Source organism: Podarcis erhardii (assembly GCF_964252035.2).
Source record: "Podarcis erhardii genome assembly, chromosome: 3".
In the NCBI taxonomy this organism is placed as follows: domain Eukaryota; kingdom Metazoa; phylum Chordata; class Lepidosauria; order Squamata; family Lacertidae; genus Podarcis; species Podarcis erhardii.
The window spans coordinates 99,742,763-99,767,425 of NC_138507.1; the positions used below are offsets into that span (position 1 = coordinate 99,742,763).

Below are 24,663 nucleotides of genomic sequence, written 5' to 3' on the forward strand. Positions count from 1 at the left end.
AGGACAGCTAGCCATTATGATTACACTGGACCTTACAGCTGCATCCCATCAGAAATGACTGAAGATGAACTGTCTCTTCAAGATGAGCCAACTTGAATAAAATATACCTACAAAATTTATATCCACAAGCTGAGATTGAATCACTAATGAAGAACAATTACGTGTTGTTCCAAAGAGATTTAAATGTGTTCCTCTATGTGCTGTTCTACACCCATGTGATTCAGTAGCAGACACTTAAGAGTGCCATAGGTAAACATAATGTATCTCTTACCCCTTTGCATCATAGTACTTTTTTCTCTGACGTGGAGAAATCCTGAATATGGCCTGCTGGGAAGACTGGTGGGGAACGTATGAAGGGTGAAATATGAGGGTCTGAAGGGCACAATATTAATGTCCTCAATTTCTTTTGCATTGACAAGTTCAGATCAAGGAATTTAGGGTCAAGGGTCAAGGATCAAGGAAGTGGGTCGTCATCATCTTCAAAATTTGAATACTGAGTTTCAGATTGATGTGCTAATTGTGATTTTATTAGTCCTGTGGTGGTTTTGCCCCAATGGTCCCTAGTGGTTACAAAGCTCAGTTTCTGCCATTTCCTCCTATATGGGCCTCCAGTAATGCCGCTTTGTCACTAAATTGTTCATAACAGAATAGCATAGTTACTTACTGCTCTAAGCAACTGTGATCAGATTGTATCTGTCCTACATTCCTTACATTTAGTTCCTTTAGATTGGAAGGCAATTTAAAATTGTATTGCTAGTTTTCAAAACCTTGGCAACTTAAAAATTAGCAGATTCTAATGGTATCCCATCCACGAGTTCTTTAAAAACACAAATGTGAAATTGCTGATCTTGAAATAAAAGCAGTCTCCATCCTTGAGAACTGGAAAGCGCCCAGTATAATAACTTTTTTTTAAAGGATGTGGGGGCACCAAAAAAATTACACACTTGTTAGCTTAAAGTATATTCTAAATACACTGAAAATATTCCTAAAGATAAAATTACCAAGGGCTGAGAAGAACAAGTTTTGCTGGAAAAATCTCATGTGCTTTCTGCAGAAATAAGTCTGCCTCACTATTCTGTTCAGAGTTCCTTGACAGTGACAACGAGCACATTTTATCCTTCTGCTTTCAAAAAATGTTTGACTAATTCCTTCACCAAAGTAAACTTAGAAGCCAGTGGATAAGAGGTCAAAGCACAAATGGATGGTTTTCACAATGAGGGAGGCAAGGAACTGTATTGGAACAAGAACTTTTTAAATTATTCATTAATTATCTGGAGCTAGGCATAAGCAATAAGATGGTAGTTTGCTGATGACACCAAATTATTCAGAATTGTAAAAAAAAAGCAAAAAAACTCCAAAAAGAGCTCTCCTAACTGGCTCAACAGGCAATAAAAAGGCAAAATTATCTTACCCACTCAACAAGTGCCATCTAATGATGAAAACCTCACTGTAGTTTCTGGTAACTGCTAAAAACTTTTTTGCTTAGGTAAACCTACTAGACATATAATTTTATTACATCTAGTTGTTGTAAAACTACAGACTTTTACTTATATTTTGATACATCTTACTCTGCCTACTGTTTTATTGGTGTTTTAATGAATTTTTGTATTGCTTTATGTAAAACTTAAAAACAAAAGAGGTTTTTGTTGTTTAAATGGGAGGGAAACTTGTTAAATAAATAACATAAAGTGTGTTTCAGTGTAAGTAACAGCAAAGTGATACATTTCATTGTAAAAAAATCCTAACTTTACAAGGCAACTTTGGAGTCTGAGCTGGCACTGACTGACCAACAAATAAGGTTGTGGTGGATAGCTCAATGAAAACAACTGACCAGGATGCTGCAGCTGTGAAAAAAGTAAATCCCATGATAGCTATTATTAGGGAAGGAATCAAAAATAAAACTTCCAGCAACACATAATTAAAATACAAATATATGGTGTGTCCAAGCTTTGAAGTACAGTACTATGTACAGTGGTACCTTGGTTCTCAAATGCCTTGGTTCCCAAACGCCGAAAACCCAGAAGTAAGTGTTCTGGTTTTCTAACGTTTTTCAGAAGCAAAACATCCGATGTGGCTGTTGGCTATTGTTTCCGGGGGGGTCTGCACCAATCAGAAGCTGTGCCTTGGTTTTCAAACATTTTGGAAGTCAAACAGACTTCCAGAGCAGATTAAGTTTGGAGCTTTTGTTTTTGCTATTTATTTTGCGTTTTTGTTTTTGAGGCTTATTTGGTTAATTTGTTTTTGTGACTGTGTGGAACCGAATTCAGCTACTTATTGGTTGACTGTGTGACTGTGGAAATGGATAAAAGTATCCCATCCAAACAATGACTATCATCAGTGCAGGTAAGGAGAAAAAATAATTTTAATTTTTATCATCTACAATACTGTCTTATTTATTTTATAGTACAGTACATTGATACCGTGTGCTGCTCTGGTTTGCCAGAAGCGGCTTAGTCATGCTGGCCACATGACCTGGAAGCTGTATGCCAGCTCCCATGGCCAATAAAGTGAAATGAGCACCACAACCCTGGAGTCTTCCGCAACAGTACCTAATGGTCAGGGGTCCCTTTACCTTTACCTTACATTGATTATTGCTTTCATTTTATGGACTAATAGTCTCATTAGATAGTAAAATTCATGTTAAATTGCTGTTTCATAGGTTGTTTTTAAAAGTCTGGAACAGGTGAATCCATTTTGCATTACTTGCTATGGGAAAGCTTGCCTTGGTTTTGGAACACTTTGGTTTTGGAATGGACTTCTGGAATGGATTAAGTTTGAGAACCAAGGTAACACTGTATTGTTCTGGGCATGCCATCTCAAAAAGTTATGTAGAACTAGGGGCAGGCGGGGAGAGATTAAAAAGGGGGTAACCAAAATGTTCAAGTGGGTAGAGCAATTCCCAGTTTATGCCATAAGGTTACAACCGTGTTTGTTTGTTTGTTTGTTTGTTTGTTTGTTTTAAGGGCATTTAAGCAGGGACATGACAGACATGAAAGATTAGAAGTGTGACCCTACTTTCATTTGTTAAGATACTTTGGAGGATATGGCATTTTTGCTATTAATACATAACAAAATTAGTTCTGTATTTATGTACAGCTGTGTTTTTATTCTATGTTGGAAGCTGTCCAGAGTGGTTGGGGCAACTCAGTCAGATGGGCAAGATAGAATTATTATTATTATTATTACTACTACTACTACTTCTACTACTACTTCTTTAAGAGTTGTCTAATAAAACAATATGTCATATGGAAATGAGTGGAGAAAGCTACACTATGCAACATTTTTAAGCTGGAAATCACCAGACAATATTTCAGTTGATTGTTACCAATGGAAATTCAATCTACCATAGCCAAGTACCTATCTAGTTTCATTGGGTTATATAATCTTGATTTATTAAAGAGCTAGTAAATGGCTTTCAAAACACAAGCATTATGATAATAACAGACTAAAGGAAAAAAACATATCTAGTTTCATACCTTCTAAAAAACAAACTGGTGATGACAAAGTTATTTTGCTAATGCTTAAAATATTTATTTAACCATTTTACTTCCTATTCTCAATGCTCAGGGCAACTTACAACAATGATAAAAATATGTTTCCTCACATCCATTCAGTCTTAATTATTTAAACAGGGGCAGGAGTGTCTGGAATAGTTTCAAAACTCTCTCTATATCCTACAGGTTATTGGAATTTAGGCCTCTTTGCAGATTAGCTTTACCCCTTTCAAGTGTCAGAGGTGGTGATAGACCAACAAAAGGAACAATGTTTCCAGTGCAGTGGAGCATTGGGTTATCTCTACAAAACATTTTGCAAAACAGCCCCCATAAGCACACTTCTGTTGCTAAGAAAAACAGAAAACTAAAAGGCCTGAACATGAGATAGGCATAAGATGCCATCTGAATGCTTGTGGCCCACAAATAGTAAGGTAAAGGTAAAGGTACCTCTGCCTGTACGGGCCAGTCTTGACAGACTCTAGGGTTGTGCGCTCATCTCACTCTAGAGGCCGGGAGCCAGCGCTGTCCGCAGACACTTCCGGGTCACGTGGCCAGCGTGACGAAGCTGCTCTGGCGAACCGGCACCAGAGCAGCACATGGAAACGCCGTTTACCTTCCCGCTATAAAGCGGTCCCTATTTATCTACTTGCACTTAAGGGTGCTTTCGAACTGCTAGGTGGGCAGGAGCTGGGACCGAACGACGGGAGCTCACCCCGCCGCAGGGATTCGAACCGCCGACCATGCGATCGGCAAGTCCTAGGCGCTGAGGTTTTACCCACAGCGCCACCCGCGTCCCTTACCCACAAATAGTATCATGGTGTAAATTAATTAGCAGCCAAGGTATATAAGGAAGGGTTCACTCCTAATAAATTCTTCTTTGCAAAGTTTTGTGATGATTCCATGTTTGTCTGATACTACTCTGACAACACTTTGGTGCTGAGATAAACCTGTATTTATTCAGGCATTTAAGGGATGTTACTATGCTGCTCTTATTGATATGCCAGACTTATATTCAAATTGTTAGCTGTAAAATGTATTACACCAAAATCAATCATATATTTTGAATAGATTATATTTTCCAAGTACTTTAATTTAAACTTGAAAGGAGAATGGACTTACTGAATACATATGTACTTGGACTTTTTAAATGTAAACCACTTTGAGATCTACTGACAGTAAGTGGTCTATAAATGAATTATATAAGTAAAATAAATAACTTTCAGTACAATTAAGATTTGACACATATAGCCTATAGCCTGGATCCAAAGAACCATACAACTATGGCTATGCAGTAAAATAAACTTTTGACTTGTGTTTCTGGAACAGCAATTTTCCATGCTGCATTGCAAGCCTCTTTTGAAACTGAAAATTTCAAATGCAGATTGTGATACTGAATGGGAGTTTGCCATGCAAGAAGAAGAAAAGAATAAAATAATTTCCACTGGACAACTTTAGTGCTTTGGCATGCTTAAAAGAGCTTAATTAAAGTTCCATTTATTCATTGAGATTCCTGCATTGCAGGGGGTTGGACTAGATGAGCCTACAATTCGTAAATCAATTATTTTATTATTCTATCACATTTGTATTATGTCCTTCCTTAAAGAGAGGTGTGACAAACTGTCCATCTCTGGACCAGGTCTTGCCTTTCAATTCTTTTGAAATGGCCCACCAGTCATCTTTCACCCAAATTTTTGCCAGCAGCACTTCATGAAGAAGGAGATTTGAACCAAGGTCTTCCCAGGCCAAATCTAAGATTCTGTCCACTACACTACAGTGGCTATACAAATTGCTCTGTAGCAAGCATTTCTCACATGAAGACAGCAGGAGAATAGTTGGCCTGAAATAGGCTTTACTACATGCAAAAATATAGAAATGATTCTTAAGCACAACTAGATTGAATTTGAAGCAACTTCCTGGAAATCTGATTGCAGAGTAAAGGAACAACCACTGCATCCATAGTCCTAACACTCATGGCAGTAACAGCAGAGTAGGAGACAGGACAATTGGGCCCAATTCAGACCTGATTGCTATGCCACCTACCAGCTAGCACAATGGCTAGGTCCAATGCTGACATACAACAGTCGTGAGGCAGCAGATCTTGGGCCAGCTCAGCACCAGCCTCTTCACAACCTTGGAATGCCCCATTCCAGGGCTGTGTGCTGCCCCCACATTCAGCAGCCAGTGGGAGACCAGCTAAGCTGAGGAGAGCTGCACATAAGGGTCTGGATTGCTCTTTCCTTAACTCTTCTAGGCTGTTCCACTATTTTAAAAAATGTTTACATAATTAAAAGTATTCAAAGAAGTTGCTTACCTTTTCTAATGCAAATTAGTTCATGTACGCCACAGGGTCTTTCACCACCTGTCCATAGAAAGAGAGTTAAGTGGGGAAACAATGCAATATATAAACTTATCTTAGGCATGCTTAATAATCATCCAATGGTATTTTTAATTATTTGAAAGAGCTTCAAACTTACTTACAGTATCAAATGGGGGTTATTAGTTTTTTATTCTATCCTCTATAGACAACAGTAGATTCAAAATATCTAAATTATAATTATAACTCATATTGGAGCAATTTACCTTGATACTTAAGTATGTAAGCTTTGCAGTTATACAGAGTACTTTACTGGACAGAATGAAATTTCAAGCTAATGAAAATGAGTTGTTCGCCAGAGCAAGTAACCCAGTCATAAGCCATCTGTACATTTACAATACTTAAGTGTCCAAAAATGTTGGTTTGGCTTACTAGCCAGCCCTTACTAGTGCCTGACACGTCACTTCCCATTTCTTGAGATGCAGGGTCATCTCACATTTTGGCAGCATATGGGTAAAATAAGAAACAGCAGCAGTCTTTCTTATGCTGATGGGAAGGGACTCCTGCTATTTCTTACCTGCTTAAAAATTGCAATGGAAAACGAGCCTGTGGGCTGCTGTGTGTACTCGTCGCTGGCAAATAGATTTGTGGATACCTGTAATACTATACTATGCAAGACTATATTGCTAGGAGTTTGTGGTGTTGAGATATGTGCCAGAACCTTCTAATCCCTGGATCCACCAAGTGTTAAAAGCTAACCAAGCCAAGTTAGCTGTCTGATGAGGTGATTAAGGAGCTTGGTGTGAGATGGCAAATGGGTAGGGGGCCCTCACTCAAGAGACAAGCCAGAGTTTGGAAGAGAGTTGAGAGGGCAATATGATCTAGAAATAAAGCAGCAAGCTGGAGAGAGAGGCAGAGATACATTTGAGAGCAATGTTTGATTTCTATTTGAATCTAAGGCTGCGGCTATGGGAGAAACAAGATCCTTTTGGGGTATTAATGCTGGGAACCCCTACATTGTAGGCTCAGGTTTACAACCAAAATCCGTTCCAGAGGTCCGTTTGTAAACCAAAACAGGTTGTAACCCATTGGCGTGCTTTCGCCAATGGGGCCTCCAAAATTTGTTCGTAATCCAAAAAAATGGGTTGTAATCCAAAAAAAAAAAAAGGTTGCAAACTGGGACACGCATTTACGGGTTTGACGTGTTTGTAATCCAAAACATATGCGAACCAAGGTACCACTGTATGTGTAAATGAACCATATATCATAAAGACACCACAGTCTCCACTGTGCCTCATTTCCAAAAGGAAACATAAACCCTGGGAAAGTGCCCAGAACCCCTGGAATATTGCACAGCTTGGAGACTGGGGTGGCATGCAACAATATTATACTATATAATTACTACAAAATGTGATCCTCAGTCCCACCAGTCAGGTTTATTTATTAAGTCTTTAGCAGTCAGAGATTCAACAATATTTCAAGAAATTGTGTAAGAAAGTTTTTTCACTGTATGTAAAGTAAATCCCTTCATCGATGTACGGTGAACGAACCTACAGCATATACTTCTGAATTTCTGAATTTACAGTACCTCACTATTTCCACTACTATTCAATCAAATTTGCACCATGGACCTTTTTTTTAATGCTCTGGATTATGACAAGCATAATTACAAAACCACACCAAGGTTAAGCAGAAATGTTATGCTGCTAAAAGCATTACTGACCCAGGCAATTGTGCTGGGTTATAGAGGGTGTGGGACTTGCTCTCACTGGACCAACTGCATCCTTTTGGATTGTAAGGGAGATAGCACAAGAGCCACAAACAAAATGCCTTTCCGACAACTTTGGAAGCAAGACCTGCAAAAGCTCTGTGCTTGAAGACACTCACATCACAGGATTGCTTGGTAGATAACAGCAACCCCAGGGCTAACAAAACATATCCCTCAATGAAAACTATGTGTAACTCGCCCTCCAAAGATAGAGGGGGGGGGAGATGAAGTGAAAAACAAGAAAAAATGAGATTTCAACCAACAAAATGCAAACACTGACAATAAAACAGAAAGCAACATGGAGACAGAAGACCAAGGAAAAAGATTTAGAAGCAACAGAAGGTGAAAGGAAAGACAAACCCCAAAACACCCATAGCAACTTGAAAGTATTTCTGACAGAACTCTTCAGAGCTTAGGTCAGACCCAGCCTAATCAAAGCTCTGGTCTGGAGGGCAGGATGGCTCCTCCCTACAAGGAAGAGGCAGAAGACTTACAAGGACCCTGCCTATTCCACAATGAAGGAGTTACCATCCCATGTGTTAGGAATGTATCCCAGCATCACCTGGCAAACAATGCTTTACAAAGCTTAACTATAGTTTGACATGATGTCTGAAATGATGAACCATGTTTTGTAAAGCAGAATCGCAATCCATGTTTTGAATTGACGGACCATAGTAATAACCATTGCTCCATCTGCAGAGGCTACTGTACCATGAAAACAGGAGAAAAAGTGCCAAGAAGAACTCTTAAGTCTCAGTTCAGGCATAGAATGGTTGGGCTCAGGGACTCAGAAGGTCCCATCCCTGATATTTCTCTTGTATTCTACGTAACAAAATTAACATCTAGAACCATTCTCTACCATTACAGGATCTTCTCAACACTTTAAGAATGCATTTTCCATTTAGGAGTTTTAACAAATATATACAAGTATATTTAGTAACTTTGGCTCTGAAAAGTGCACTTTAATGAAGGCAAGATATATATCAATAAAAAGTGACAATAAAACACCCAACAATATTAAGTGTTAGGCACCTCTGGAAGAAGATGCAGGATATAAATTTAATAGATAATATATGTGTTCTCTTGTTATTAAATGTGGTGAACTGGAAAAAATAATTAAAATAGTTTCAGATATAAGACATATTCAGATATTTGCATGGTAATCTCCCTCATTTTTTCTTTAAAAAAGTAAATCAATGTCTACAAGATAAACAAACAAGGATAATAAAGATGGCAATGACTACTAATTAATTTGATCAAGACAAATAACTGTCTTCTAAGACAGGCCAAAACACCAGACAGCATAGTTGGAAATGATCAACAAAGATTGCACTACTCTATTAATGTCATGTGTTGTTACACACTTTTCAAGACTATAAAACAGACACAAGCTAGTTGGCTAGGCAGAAAATTACTCTGTCCATTCAGATGCAAATAAAATGTTTTAAATGAAGTGTAAGGTACAATATACAAATGTAATACTAGATGATGACACTGAGCTATGCAAAATTCAATGTATTTTTCAAAACGTTTTTTAAAACAGCATTTTCACAGCTTTTTTATATTTGTGTAGATTCCACCTTAGTATGTAATTCAACTGAATAACTGTGAAATATTGTTTCCCAATGTGCACTTCCAAGAACATAATCACACCTATTACCACTCGCAATGCTTAAAGCTTAAAAGGAACAAATCTTGCCATAAATGATGACATATGGATTATTTTCTGCCATAATTGTCTGCATTTATATACCTTACATGGGAAAGGACTGATTCAGACTAAGATCCGATGCATAATGACAGTGTTCTTGAAGCTACCAGCATGAGTTTGGCCAAACTGCGGGAGGCAGTGAAAGACAGGAGTGCCTGGCGTGCTCTGGTCCATGGGGTCACGAAGAGTCAGACACGACTAAACTACTAAACAACAACAAAACTTGCTGAAGCAACTGTGACTTATTTTCAAGGAAGCATGCATTGGATCAGACTGCCAGTACACAAACTAGATAAATGTGCATGTCAAATGAATGAAACCAACTATTCTCAAAGAATAGAAGTAAGGAAAACTGGAAAAGAAGACATGATTTTCAAACAAACTTTAGTTTTATGTAGAGAGTACAAGTAAACGGACATTAGCAGTGTTAAATCCTTACCTCTCTCTAAGAATTGAACATGATATTAATAAGAACATTTTCCATCTCATCAGCGGCAATGAATTCCCCCCCCCACCTCCTGCAGTGTCAACCAAATGCACTGAATACTCCCACACTCTACAAAATTTAAAAGGTATATTTGAAAAGAATGGAGTTCAGAAAGACCGATGACTGCCTTCCTTGGGAAGTGGGGAAAGAGAAGCTCCTCTCTCCCTCTCTCTTTTTTGTTTGCAGACTTTTAGTTGTGAAGCAGCTGATTAAAAAGTCCGCCTGAAGTCTACCCAAGTCTGTTGCTCTTTCTGCATCATTTGAATGTGTGTATATATATATATATATATATATATATATATATTTACCCCCTCCTCTTATTCAAATGATGCAGAAAGCGCAACAGACTTGGAAACACTCCACGCAACCAGCTGTATCCAAGGCTGAGGGCAGCATCTCTAGGAGATGGGTCAGGCGGCGGGAAAGGGGGGGGGGACGTTGAACCCTGCTTGTTTGCAGCCCCCCTGAAACCCAGCTGCGTGACGGCAGCCTTTGCGAGGCTGTTTTTATTTCTCTCCGGCACTTATTAAAGGCTTGCCAGAAGGCGTTTGGCGAAGTGAGAAAAAGAAAGCGGGTTTCTTCCGCCCCACTTCTTCTTGAGGCACCTTTTCGCCTTCCAGGAGCTGCTGCTGCCTGTGGCACAGGGCGGGCGGGGGGGGGGGGGCTAAGACAGACACAACTTCTAAGTAAAACGGGTCAATAACGGTGTGGCAACTACTATTCCTGAGGGGGACTAAATTTTTACATGTCAGCGAAGAGAGTCTACAGAGGTAGAGTCTACCTACACCATGTAAACAGACGATACAGGACCCCCACCATTATATCGGCGTGGGTTTGCGGAGGCGGCTGCCTCTCGTCTTCGGCGCCCACAAAAAAAGCCTCGACTCCACGGGGAGCAAACGGCCGCCGCTGCCGGGGGTCGAGCTGAGGCAGCGCCTGGCACCACAGGGCGGGGGAAGAGCCGCCCCGAGCGCCCCTTCGCCCCCGCCGCTCACTTTGGGGGAAAGCCCACTCAGCATCATTCCCCCGCGCCCGCCACTCTGCCTTGGGTTTTGTTTTGTTTTTAAATTCTCATTCTTTTAATTTATGCGTTTGTTTATTCCGCCGCCTCTCCTCAGGGGCAGGCAGCCCGCGCGCGCCGCCCCCCCCCCCGACCACCACCCCCCGGCACCACAGCGCCGTTGCTCGCCCCTCCCCCTCGCTCCCCGCGCCCGCTGCCCAGGTAGGGGGAAGGAGGGGGGGGGGTTATTCGAGAGGAGAGGAGCCCGTTATTGGCCTACTTACCATCAATCGCCATGATCTTCCAGGTGGGCCGTACCAAGTGGAACGCACGTAGGAGGCACACGCTGTCGGGTAGAGCCGGGAAGGAACAGCGGCGATGGGGAAGGGAAGCGCCCGAGGGTGGGGGGGAAGGAGGAGGCAGCGGCAGGAGGAGGAGGAGGGAGGGGGGGCTGTTAAACAGAGCGGAGCGTGCCAGGGCTGTGGACCTGCGCGTGACTCCTCCTCCCCCCCTCCAACTCCTCCTCCCTCCCAGCTCCGCGCGCCCAGATTCGAAAGTGCGGCGGTGGCTTTTTCTTCGTCTTCTGTTTCTGCCGGCGCGCGGCGCGGCAGTTGACACCATCTCGCGGACCAACGGTCGTCCCACATTCTCCCGCTGTCAGTCAAACCGCGCGGCGAGGCCGCCGACGCCGCTGCTGCTGCTGCAGCCTCCCAACGCGAGCCAAGCCTCGCTGTTCAGCCTCTCTCGGAGGCCGGGCGTGGGTGTGAAGGAGGAGGTGGGGTGCTTGGGTGTTGTTTCCCTGCCTCACCCGCCGCGGGCGTCGCCGGATAAAAAGGCCTTATGTGAAAAGAGACGCGCTTGAGGCAATCTATCTAAGGAGAGTCGCGCGCATCCAGCTTCCTGAGGGGGTTGCTGCATTAGTTCAGCGTCGCAAGCGGAGCCAGGGCCGGCAAGGTGAGGCGACTGCCTCAGGTAGCAGGATCCACCCGAGCAGCAGATCCTCATGTCGATCTATCTTTCACCCCCCTGCCTTGTTTCTGATGTAGATATTCCCGTATTCCAGAGCATGTGCGTAGCGGGGGGGGGGGGCAGGGGGGCAAGTGCCCCCCTATCAATACAAATCTGAGGTTCTGACCCCCATAAAAAGCCTCCCCCCAAAAAATCCTGGCTGCACCCATGGGCTCCACCGGGTAGCACAACCGGTTGGGCTGTACTGGGTACCAGAGAGGGTCTACAACAATGATGTAGAACAGAGCGCCAGAGGTGGGTGGGTGCCAAATTTTAGTGCCACGCAGGGTGCTGTTGAAATTTGAGAGCCCAAAGTTTGCTACTGCTCAGTCTTCCTGGGTGGGGAGAAGAGCGCCATTTCGAGGTCTGCCTCAGGTGCCAAAATGTCTTGGGCCGACCCTGAGCAGAGCAAGGGCACTTGTGGCAACCGCAAAGCAGTGGCGGGTCTTGATGTGTTAGATTTCAGTGGCACCCTATGCCTCTCATGCTCCATTGTAAATCATAGCCTACAAGGCTTTGCACCCAGTGCAACCAAACCGGCCACAGCCCCCTAAATTTGCCTCTGCATGAAGACTTAACAGATTTCTTACACCGTAGGTTTTCGTGGTGTAGTGGTTAGAGTGTCACACTAGGACTTCATATCGCCACTCAGCTTTGAAGTTCACTGGGTGACGTTGGGCCAGCCACTGCCTTCCAGCCTCACCTACCTCACAGGGTTGTTGTGGGGATTACGTGAAGATTTGGGAGAACCATGTATGTGAGCTGCCTGGAGAAAAGGGCAGGATATAAATGCAATAAATAAATAAGTCTTCAAGTGTATGAAATGTTATCCTGAGCTACAGGAACATATACAGGGGTACAGAAATTGTACATTCAAATACATATATGTCTTCATATTACTTTCAAATACAGTGAACGTTTGGGTTGCGAACGTGGTCCATGCGGGATGCACGTTTGCAACCCGCAGCGTTCACAACACTTGTCTGTGCACATGCGGGTTGCAATTCAGCGGTTCTGCACATGCGCAAAGCACGATTTAGCTTTTCTGCGCATGCGCGACCACCGAAACCCAGAAGTAACCCATTCTGGTACTTCCGGGTTTTGGTGGTCCATAACCTGAAAAAATGCAACCTGAAGCGTCTGTAACCCAAGGTATGACTGTATAGAATTACACCATGGCTTATTCAGAAGTAAGTCCTATGGAACTCAATGGCACTAACTCCCAGATAAGTAGGGTTAGGGTTGCAGCCCAAGAAATTCAATAGGACTAAAGTCAGTCATGATGTAAATTTGTTACAACTAACTTTAATCCCATTTAAGATCTGGGTTACAAGCCAGTCTTTATTTAGGGCAGAGCCATTGCTGCTTCATCCCAGAATCCTTGCTGTGTAAAATGAAAAATTGATGACCAATTTAAATCCCATCTTAATTCAATGTAAGCTTCTATAACATGAGAGAAATGTGCCAGAGGCTATACAAAGATGGTGGGTTGGTGTTTGTCCTCTGTGGTCTTTTGTTAGTGTCATTAATCTGCATGTCACTTTACAAGTATGGGTGCATTTCCTGGGATTGACAACCTTATTTTATTAAATTCAATGCAGAACTGAATGCCTAAATAGTGGAAAGATGGAATATAAGCCTTTATTTACACAAAGCAAGAGTGGGTGTTTACAATTAAGGCAAAGTTAATCTATGGTATATGATACAAGTAGGCAGTACTTATATTAAGGGGGGGAAGTGCCAGATTTACTCCACCGTTATTTGAAAGAATCCAAACAACCAGCAGGTGCTAGGGGTCTACCAGAAACTAACAACAAGCTATCTTCTGCCAACATTTGGTTGCTGCTGAACCACCTTGCCACCTTGTCATCAGAATGTATGACTGATACCTGGAGGGTTTAAAATGAATTTATCTTAGCTCAACAAAATTAATGGAGGGGATTTCAATCATATAGAAGAATTGTTGAGAATACTTATTTTTCTTTTTAGAGGCTGGTGTGCTTTTTAATGTTATGCTATTTGTGTGTTTTGCATGCTTTAGATTTGTTCTATGGCTCATAGAGACTGTCAGTATTAGACAACTAACAAATTAATAAATAATAATAATGAGCCACCCTAGAGGTAGATAAGTTAACATTTCTATGACTTGTAAGACAAATGGGAGACTGAAAATGTTATCCCTGTGCCCATTTTCCCGTGCCACTTAATTCCAATTAGCAGGCTGCTTAGTCACGAAAGTGTTCCAGTGTTAGAATTAAAGGGGTGGCTTCAGGTCAAGAAGAGTGTAAGTTGGCAGAGATATTCAGATGAAGCAGGTACTCAGTGTGCCAGTACTATGGGTGGCTGTAGTTAATGCTTCCTATCAGCTCCTTTCATCTATACCTTTTTAAAAATCCAGATTCTCTTTAATCTGTTTTTTTCCTTATTTTGAATATGTCTGGTTTTCTATGTCTTTTCCTCTGTCTTCTGAAAACTCATTTCTGGACCAGTTTTTATTAGTATATATATATTTGTACTAAACATTTATAGGCCATTATAAAAGAACAGTGAGGCGTACAACAATTAATACACATAAAAATATTGAAGACAATGCATAATAAAATGAAATTCACAATTTATTATGTCAAGGTCAAATAACATTTTACTTCATCAGGATATTAAAAATGTTTTAGCTTGACTCCAAAAAGCAAGCAATGGAAGCTTCTATAACAAGAGAGCTCTGCAGAACTTGAACTGCATTGTCTACACTTCATTTACGTTGTCTTTCACCTGTAGAAAGCCCAAAAGAGCAAAAGGTTTTAGGATAAATATGTAATGGCATTACCATGACAGTGGCAGGGCTATCAGAAGGAGCCATAGCACCATTATAAGAATATATAGCAATGAAGGTGCTGAGCTAAAACTCAAGTACAGTTCTGTACAGTGGTACCTCAGGTTACATACGCTTCAGGTTACAGACTCGGTTAACCCAGAAATATTGCTTCAGGTTAAGAACTTTGCTTCAGGATGAGAGCAGAAATTGTGCTCCGGCAGCGCAGCAGCAGCAGGAGGCCCCATTAGCTAAAGTGGTGCTTCAGGTTAAGAACAGTCTCAGGTTAAGTATGGACCTCTGGAACGAATTAAGTACTTAACCCGAGGTACCACTGTATTCAGTTATTAAAGCTCAGGATGTTGACTGATTCCCGCCCCCCCCCCCCATGCTTGGTGGCTGCTTACTCATAGCTTGTTTTGCATCAAATGCCCTCCAGCAACATTCTTCTTCAAGTCTCTTATTAGATTTCCTTACCATCCCTTCCCTTTTGCTGCTCCCTTTCATTTTGTCATTTCTTTATTCTTTCTGCTCTTTTACTCCTATGTACACCAAACATTTGAAAGTGAAAGTGGTCCCAACACACATTCTCTGCATTTTAGTGATTTGTGTTCAAACCTCTCTTCCAACATTTAAAATCATATGTTTGTCTTCACCTGTATTTTATATTCACCTGACAGACACAACAAAATAATAAAGCAGAAAAAGACAGTAATAATAAACCAAATTTGGGAGCTAATTTCTTGGTCCTTTTGCGTGCTCTCTCTCACACACACACACATTCACAGCTGGATTAAAAATAAAGGGTAAAGGGACCCCTGACCGTTAGGTCCAGTCGTGGAAGACTGGGGTTGCTGCGCTCATCTTGCTTTACTGACCGAGGGAGCCGGCGTACAGCTTCCAGGTCATGTGGCCAGCATGACAAAGCCACTTCTGGCGAACCACAGCAGCGCACGGAAACGCTGTTTACCTTCCCGTCAGAGTGGTACCTATTTATCTACTTGCACTTTGACATGCTTTCGAACTGCTAGGTTGACAGGAGCTGGGACTGAGCAACGGGAGCTCACCCTGTCGCAGGGATTCAAACCACCGACCTTCTAATCAGCAAGCCCTAGGCTCTGTGGTTTACACCACAGTGCCAAATTGATATAAAATACTGGTTAATGGGAATGTTAACAATCTCATTCATTATATAGTTATTTCATAAAGTTTATACATTGCTTAGTTGTAAAAACAAAAAACAAAACCCACAAAAAACACCCTTAATGCAGTTTACAAAAAAGATTCATTAGTAATAGTAGCAAATACTGATAAAGATACTCAGAGGGTGTTCAAGCAAAAGTCTGTGATTTTCTTCTCAGGGATTTTCTTAATCCAGCAGATGAAGGGCAAGTTGAGATAATTATAAAGCAGTATGATGACCTTAATTGATTTGAGAACTATGTTTACATCTTTGCAAAATTTTGGCACCAATACCATATGCTTTCTGTTCCAATGAAGCTAATGTCCACCTTAATTAGTATATCATGCAAACTGTTTCTCATTTGATGGATTTGCATCTTTTGTTGACACAAAAGGAAATTATCACTACCTGAAGGCCAACTACATTTTAAATGGCATATGTGTCTGCTAGGTTTACACAGATAACTGGTTGACACTTCTAGTCTACATAGCAATTGGCATTTCCGTGCACTCTGATGTCCGTCACAGTGTTCCGCTGCGCCAGAAGCGGTTTAGGCATGCTGGCCACATGACCCGGAAAGCTGTCTGTGGACAAACACCGCCTCCCTTGGCCTGAAGCGTGATAAGCACCGCACCCCATAGTCAGTCGTCTTTGACTGGATTTAACTGTCCAGGGTTCTTTTCCTTTACCTTTACCTTACAAAGCAATAAATATGAACTTGATATATTCAGTTAGAAAAGTAAGAACTGGCCAGAAATATAGATGCTAGACATAGTCCTGACTTGGATTAGCTAGACTGAGAGCCTGTGGAGCAGCTCCTGCTGGAGCATGAATCATCTCACTCCAGAGACCTGGTAGAAAGCAACAGATGTAAGATCCCAGAAGTCAGAATTCAAACAGCAGGTTGAGGTTGAGTCTTTCAGGACCTTGGAGAGCTCCCAGCAAATTTAGCAACCAAGACAGGTTGCTTAGACAATAATCTGAATTTAGCTGAGAGCAAAGGCTACTGAGGCAGATGTCAGGCCTGCAGGATCCATTTTGGGTTTTTTACTAGATCCTAAGGACCACCAACCAGAGCCAGGTGCAAAATCATGGCTCAGGATGTAGATATACACAGAAGTTAGGAACGGGCTGCTTCTGAGCACATGCTTAGCCCAGTAATTAGCTTTCAGTCCCAGGTTTTAGCTCAGTTCTCTCATGTTCACTCCTGACTCATACCCACTAGCTTTCTTTATTTCAGCAGTCTTATTTTGGAGAGTGAGAGCCGTTTGCTAAACAATTGGTACTTTGAGACCCTTTCTGATGTACTGCAAATCACTCTGAGATCTACAAATTCCTAATGTACCTTCAGGCTACGCCTGCCTCTGGAGAAAGCTGGTAAGAATGCTAAAGGTCAGAACCCTACTTTAGAGACATGTGCCTGCTGTGCTTGGCTTAGAGCTGTTTATGGCTCCCCATATTGGCCATTGGTCTGATCAAGCAAGCTCTTCTTATGCACTGTCTCTCTTTGTGGCCTCTAGGTGTGTTTTCCCCCTCTGCTCTGAATTTATATGGGAGTGAAGGCCACTGGCCACTTACTGTGGTTGTGGGACTCCTTAAGGTTATACTTAACTTTAGTAATTTGAACCCCTGGCCTCAAAGGCACACACTGATATCAAATCCTCTTCTGTGTGGTGTGTGCTGTCCCTCAGACTGTCATATGTGATCCCTAAGTCAGAGCCCTGTTGACCTGCATTTGGAGAGGACACCTTAGTGTGAAAATCACTGTCCAAGGGGACCGGGCACTGGGATATTAAAAGTATCATTGGAAATTACATCATTTCAATGAGCTGAAAATACCATCTGATTTTGATGGAGAAGGGGCTAGGATCATTTCTTTGTACATAAATCACAGAAACAGGTGAGTTATTGATTGTTCCCACTCCTATAAAGGTAAACTGAAATAATATTTTGATACATTGATTTTTTTATTCAAGAATCCTCTTTTAAACAACTGAACGTACTAGCTTGTTCAATAAAAATCTGGATACCATTTAAGATTCAAAGGTTGTTTTAGAAGAAGAAGAAGAGTTTGGATTTGATATCCTGCTTTATCACTACCCGAAGGAGTGTCAAAGCGGCTAACATTCTCCTTTCCCTTCCTCCCCCACAACAAACACTGTGAGGTGAGTGGGGCTGAGAGACTTCAAAGAAGTGTGACTAGCCCAAGGTCACCCAGCAGCTGCATGTGGAGGAGCAGGGAATCAAACCCGGTTCCCCAGATTATGAGTCTACCGCTCTTAACCACTATACCACACTGGCAAAATCAGCACATCATGGCTATTCATTACTATTCCAAAATGGTCCTCACTGAAACTCAGCACAGAATTCAGTTACATTGAACACACACTTCATTCGTCTGGTTCCATTTTATAAACAGAGAAACTTTATCCACATATTGAATTTATTGTATCCATCATAACAAAACAGTTCAGTATCATAATGCTGAGTACAAAAATGAAATGAGTGGATTGATGAACCTATAGGATTTAGTTACATAAGTTTAAAAGGGAAAGCAGTAAAGAAAGAGGGCTGGTGAGCGGTGCTGTTGAGAGAGACTTTGTGTCCCCCGCCCCCATGAACAGAATATCTTGTAATATATGAATGGTGTTGTGAGTATTGTCCTAATATTGGAGAAAAGATATAAAGCAAGCCAAAAAGAGAGAAGCCCCATGCACATGATCACATACCATCAATGAAAAGGGAACAGTAACAGTAGTGTACACACTTCCATAGAAGTTAGTTGCAGTGACAGTTAAATAAGCAAAGGAAAAGGGGCGCAAGCCTCTCGCAACATCTGTCCTTCTGTTTTCCGTAAGTATTATTGCAGCCTTCTGCTTTGCTTCAGAAATGAATAAGGAACGTTAACTGAAATTAAAAATCAATAAAGATTTTTCTAAAAGAAATAAATAGTGTCTGCTATTTGCCTCTCTTCAGTCTTACAAAAGTCCCCATAATTGATATGGGGTTAAATGAGCAGAACTTGTTAAAGCACTACCCTTTATTTCTGAATACATCTATAGCAGCTTGGATTCAGGGTATGCTTTGCTATGTTCATCCCCGAGCCAAAGACCAGCTACACGATGGTCACAGGGTTGAAGGAGGGGAAGAAAGCACCCACACCCTCAAATCCATGCTGAGGCCAACTTTCCCGTGTTCCCTTACCCAATGGGTGAGAAATACATGAAGGAAAAGGAGGGGGAAAATATAAACTGTCTGAACTCCCTCACCCCTATGGATTTCTCAGAACACCTTCTTTGTAGGGCTAAATGAATTGGCTTTCTTAATCCCATTATCCTTATCTTTGTGCACAATTCTTTATACAATTATACAATTCTTTATTTTTTAAAAATAAATATTTTAGTCTCATTTCTTTCGTACCATTAGATATATGTGGCAGAGCCTTGAATCTGTACCCATTGTACCTAAAACTGCCTCCGCAATATTGTTAAGCACTCCTCATTTAGTTAAGTTGGATCCATCTTTAAATAGCAGTCTCAACAGAAGAAGAAATATTAAATTTAATAAATAAATAAATGCTTGTGTCTTCATTTTGTGTTTTTGTGTTGTACACTACCCTGTGATCATGTAATTAAGGGCAGTATATAGATTTAATAAATACATAATATAAAAACAAACAAATAAAGATAGTTTCACTGAGAATTATTTTATCACAGATCAACAGGTGTGAAATGAATCTGCTGTTAGCAGTTGTGACAAAACTTGCTTTTAAGATGTGATTATTTACCCTTCCAAAAGCTCACAGAGGAGTCATCAGTCTAATGGTACATGGGCATAATTTAGGCAGTAAGATTTATGACAGAATTGGATTAACAAATGTGTATTGATTTCTTTAAAGAAGTTTTATTTCCATAGCTCTTTGAAACCCCTGATGTTTGAGAGCTTGCCCTTTTATAAAAAAGGTTTTAAAAACTAATTTCATCTGCTGAATTCCTGATAAGGAACTCCTACACTACAATAGTTGCCCGGAAACAGAAAAATCATTTCCACTGTTTCTGTTCCTTTCTGTTCTGTGTTATTTTCAAGGATGCAACTAGAGTGGCATTAACAATTGTGTTCGCAAATGAGAATAGATTATTTTCAGTGAGTACTGTTTTCTGTCACTTCAAAAGTGCTCATGTTTGGGAGCTTGCCCTTTTAAAATATATTTCTTCATACTTAAAAAAATCCATAAGATGATCCTTTTCACTAAATAACATTTCCTATGTTTTATTATTGAGCACAGCTGAAACCAAAGCTTTCCCAATATTTAAGTTATATTTATATACAGTTCCCAAAAGTTCATTGTGTACACTTGAAACTGAGAAATTATCACGACTGTTGAACGCAGTACAGATGTTGTAGGAGGAAGGATATTGTCGTAGCTCTATAGGAGAGTGAAAGGTGCTTAAAAGTAAAGGCTTCCCATTGGGCTCCATTTCCATCTCATTTCAACTCTATTTCAGCATGAAAAGGAAAAATAGCAAAACCTTGGATGGTGGGAATACTGTGGGTGAGTGTCCCACTGAGCATATAACAGAGACACAAAAACTTTGCATGTTTTCTAGAGGCATTTTTCCATTAACAAACACATTCCATCTTTTTTCCCCCTGAACAAAACAGCAATCAAGTAATTATTACACCTGCAGAATTTTTGGTAAGAAACACCTTAGCCACACAATTTTCCAGAAAACAGTTCTGTTCATTGATGTTCTTGTGCTTGCTTTGTTTTATTTCAAGCATCCTGTTCTTAAGGGTGAAGTTAGCAGTAATTAGTTTAAAACCACTGAGTCTCACATGATCATATCAAACATTATTATTATTTGTAAAATCACATCTTTTTAACTGATTTGAAGATGTAACTGGAAATCACATTAAGTATCTAGACTGTACTTTGGATAATGAGAATGCCTACATCATAATTTCATCAAACTAAATATATTTTGGGAGCTGTTGTTATATCAACAACTTTGTAAGAATACTGACAGTGAGTATTTTGATGGTCATTCTACCTCATTTATCTACAGAAGTGTGGAAGGAAACCAAATGAGCTGGATTATTTCAAGGTCCACCAATCCAGCACCCTATTTCCAACAGTGGCATAGACTCTGGAACACCAAGCGAGATAGCATGCTGAGAAAACCCTCTCCTGACATTTGCCTGTTTGTGACTACTATTCAGAGATACACTGTTTTAAAACATGAGGTTTCCATTTAGGCACCATTATTAATACATGCTGTTAGAAGTATCCCTTTGGATTTTTTCTTATGTTTTTCAAAAACCATCTCAGGTGATTACCATCACCTCATCTTGCAGTAGCAAATTCCATAAGTGAATTATGTATAGTATAAAGAACTGCCATCTACTGACAAACAGTTTGGGGTAGTGTATGATCCTGGTTCTAGTATTATAAAAGGATGGAAGAAATTATGCCATTTTCATGTATCTTTATCTACCCTATATTTTGGGGAATGGTTTGTCCATTTGTCTGCTCTGGACCATAAAGAAGGCTGATCGCTGAAGAATTGATGCTTTTGAATTATGGTGCTGGAGGAGACTCTTGAGAGTCCCATAGACTGCAATAAGATCAAACCTCTCCATTCTGAAGGAAATCAGCCCTGATTGCTCACTGGAAGGACAGATCATGAAGCTGAGGCTCCAATACTTTGGCCATCTCATGAGAAGAGAAGACTCCCTGGAAAAGACCCTGAAGTTAGGAAAGATGGAGGGCACAAGGAGAAGGGGACGACAGAGGATGAGATGGTTGGATAGTGTTCTCGAAGCTACCAGCATGAGTTTGACCAAACTGCGGGAGGCAGTGGAAGACAGAAGTGCCTGGCGTGTTCTGGTCCATGGGGTCATGAAGAGTCGGACACGACTAAACGACTAAACAACAACAACAACTCTATGTGTAAGAGAGGGAGCAGGGTGGAAGAAGAGGGGCAGTGGTGTTGCTGTTATAAAGAGGAGAATTGGCAGGGTTTGGAGGTGATGGGCATCAGTCAGACTGTGCCATGGGCTGCCTAAAGTAAGCCCCCGGCCCCAGAGAGAGAGCAAAAGGCAGCTGGTGTCTCAGCAGAGCCAGTGGAATATCTTTGCTTCCCTTCTATGTAGATCAACACACACACTTCCCTTTCAACATATTTTATATCCACCATAGACTCCTTGGGGAGGAAGGGTGGAGTATCAATTCAATAAATAAATGTCCCACCATTTATATTCATCCCACCAAGATTCTGATATTCCCATTATATCTACGTTCACTTTGAGTACCAAGCACTCCAAGATCCCACATCTTGGCTTTTGAGACTTCTGGCATTAGGGCATAAACGCCTAAACACTGTGTCCTTTTCCTTCCTTCTTTTTCTTTTTGCATGACATATGGAATGCCAGCAAAGTCATTAGATAGATTAACGTTTTCGTAGGGGGAAACACAGAACAGACCTTCTCATTTTTTATATATATACAAAATGCAAACCAGGAGTAAACAGAAAACAAGTGGGACTTGCAAAGAAACACAGGGCTCCTGCTCTTCAGGGTTCCAGCCAACCAACCATACCTTCTTCCAGAATATTTCATTTTATGCCCTCCCTTCCTGGCATATTCCCCCGCCCTAGATTTGAAATATTCATGCAAACCCTGGGGCTCCCTTGAGCCTACTGTTTCCTCCCTGTTAATGTAAGAACATAAGAATAGCCTGCTGGGTCAGGCCAATGGCCCATCTAGTCCAGTATCCTGTTCTCACAGTGACCAACCAGATGCCTTTGGGGAACCAGGGAGCAGAACATGTGCTCAAGAGCACTCTTCCCTCCCATTATTCCCAAAAATCACTGCTTCCGATTGTTGAGGTAGAGCATAGCCGTCATAGCTAGCAGCCTTGATAGCCCTCTGCTCCATGAGTGTTGTAGCTTGTGCCATTGGGCTGACACTGGGAGAACTGAAATCATTACAGGGTTTAGTTTTTCATGCATATAGCAGAACTTAGAGAGACAAGCAACACATTCCTAAATATACTTGCAACCAAGTGTACTAAATGGAGCTGATTCCTAGGTAAGTAGTTATTGCTAATCTGTAAGAAAGAAAAAGTACCATGGCTTGTTTTTTGCTTTGTGAACAATTGCCAGAAAACCAAAGGACAAGGATTTTGTTCTTTTCATCTGTGTGTGTACTGTTGTGCCAGCAGCAGACTACCGCTGATGGAACCCTTTATGCCAGTGTGACTTGCCAGTACTGTACAAGAGAACTGAGTGAAGCTGGGGAACAGCTCCAGTAAGGATATAATGATAAATTTGCAAAATAAGTGGTGTAAGTGAAAACAGTCCCATTTCAGTCAATGGAACAGGTATTTATTTAAGTTTTTTTTAAAAAAAAAAGACACCAAAAACTTAAACTGTTATTAAAAACACACACACACACACACACACACACATTCAACAATAAAGAAAGAGAAAGAAAAGAGAGAGAGAAGGATAAACTTACATCGAAAGATAATACAAATTCCACATGTTGAGATTACTCTGAATCTCCTAACTAATGTCACCTAAGAACGGTAATGTGGGTTTGTGAGGGTATTATCAATAATCAGAGTAGGATGATACAGTGGGCAAAAGATGTTGGGCATAATATACAAATGACAGCTTGGGAGAGGCTATGAAAAACAGATCTGAAATTTATAGTATGTTCTTCATTGAAAGAAAACTATATATGAAAATGATGTCTTGGTGGTACTTAACCCCAGTAAAATTAGCAAAACTGTATAGAATAAGTACCAATATATGCTGGAAATGCAAAGAAAAAAGGGGTACCTTTTATCATAAGTGGTGGAATTGTAATGTAATAAAAAAAGGGAAATGATATATAATGAAATGGAAAAAAAATGTTTAAATTAACCTTTCCTTAAAAATCAGAAGCATTTTTAATAAGGAATTATAGGTACCAAGATCCCAAAAGATCAGAAGAAACCTGTTCATGTATGCTACAATGGCCGCTTGGATGCTGCTAGCCCAGAGATGGAAGAAACAACCCCGGCCAAAGAAGAATGGCAAATCAAGTTGATGGACTATGCCGAAATGGCAAAATTAACTGGGAAGCTCAGGGACGAAGAAGACAACTAATACAGTTTGTGTGTATATACCAATATGTCTGTGTCTGTGTGTGCTACAATCAATACTGATTAATAAAGCAAGTGATTGGAAGTGCAACCTATAGAACTATGACCAAACCCTCTTCCATTTACATGGAGAAATTCCCTCCTTTTCATGTAGGCTAACTTTATCTTATTTTGTATAAACCTCACTGTCCTTTCAGTGCTGCATCTTTCCTTCTTTGTTCATGGGAAAGCAAGAGCCAAAAGTGTAATAATATTTACTAACCTAACTGTAGATGATGGGACATTCCAACATTTTCTTACTGTTTGCTGTCTGTGGTTACCTTTCCTTCACCTTGTTGTCAGTTTACTAGGTCTAGCTGCTGGTTCACAACTAGAAACTATGGTTTCTCAATGTGCAAAAAGCTGGACAATCCAAGGCTTATGCCACACATTCCAAAGTATTTTCCCTGTATCAAAAAAAAATATAATTTTTTTGTGTGCATTTCCAATCCACACTTCAGACTTAAAGAAGCTTGCCTCACCTCTGGTAACCATGGTTTCTCTCCTTCAAGATTATTCACCCGATGCTAAATCTCTATCAGATGCCCCACAATCCATATTCAATTCTGTTATGTATCTTTAAAATATTCTGTTGGGTATCTGATCTTTTAAAGTACCAGACAACTTTATGTATTTGCAATTTTTCCAACTGTGGTTTAAAATACTTAATCCTAAAATGGTTCTGTTTTAATATTCCTCAT

At 40.8% G+C, this 24,663-nt stretch overlaps 1 protein-coding gene and 1 long non-coding RNA gene across 8 annotated transcripts in view; one reads left to right on the forward strand and one right to left on the reverse strand.

The window, feature by feature from the left end:
• The window catches only part of SYT14 (synaptotagmin 14), a gene marked incomplete at its 5' end in the record, with an annotated part of 74,110 nt that extends 62,715 nt beyond the window's left edge, over positions 1-11,395 (reverse strand). For 4 of the 7 annotated variants that reach the window (XM_081854670.1, XM_081854668.1, XM_081854667.1 and 1 more), the window contains 2 exons: positions 5,806-5,853; positions 11,059-11,395. In XM_081854670.1, the coding sequence (XP_081710796.1) occupies positions 5,806-5,853; positions 11,059-11,395 (385 nt within the window). The remainder of the gene's footprint in view (positions 1-5,805; positions 5,854-11,058) is intronic. The other 3 variants (XR_014154544.1, XM_081854669.1, XM_081854665.1) reach the window with 2 other exon arrangements.
• A 195-nt stretch (positions 11,396-11,590) lies between these two features.
• On the forward strand, positions 11,591-24,324 carry LOC309338050. Its single transcript, XR_014154629.1, has 3 exons — positions 11,591-11,728; positions 17,015-17,151; positions 23,737-24,324. It is a non-coding gene; the product is annotated as an uncharacterized lncRNA (long non-coding RNA).
• The last annotated feature ends 339 nt before the right edge of the window (positions 24,325-24,663 follow it).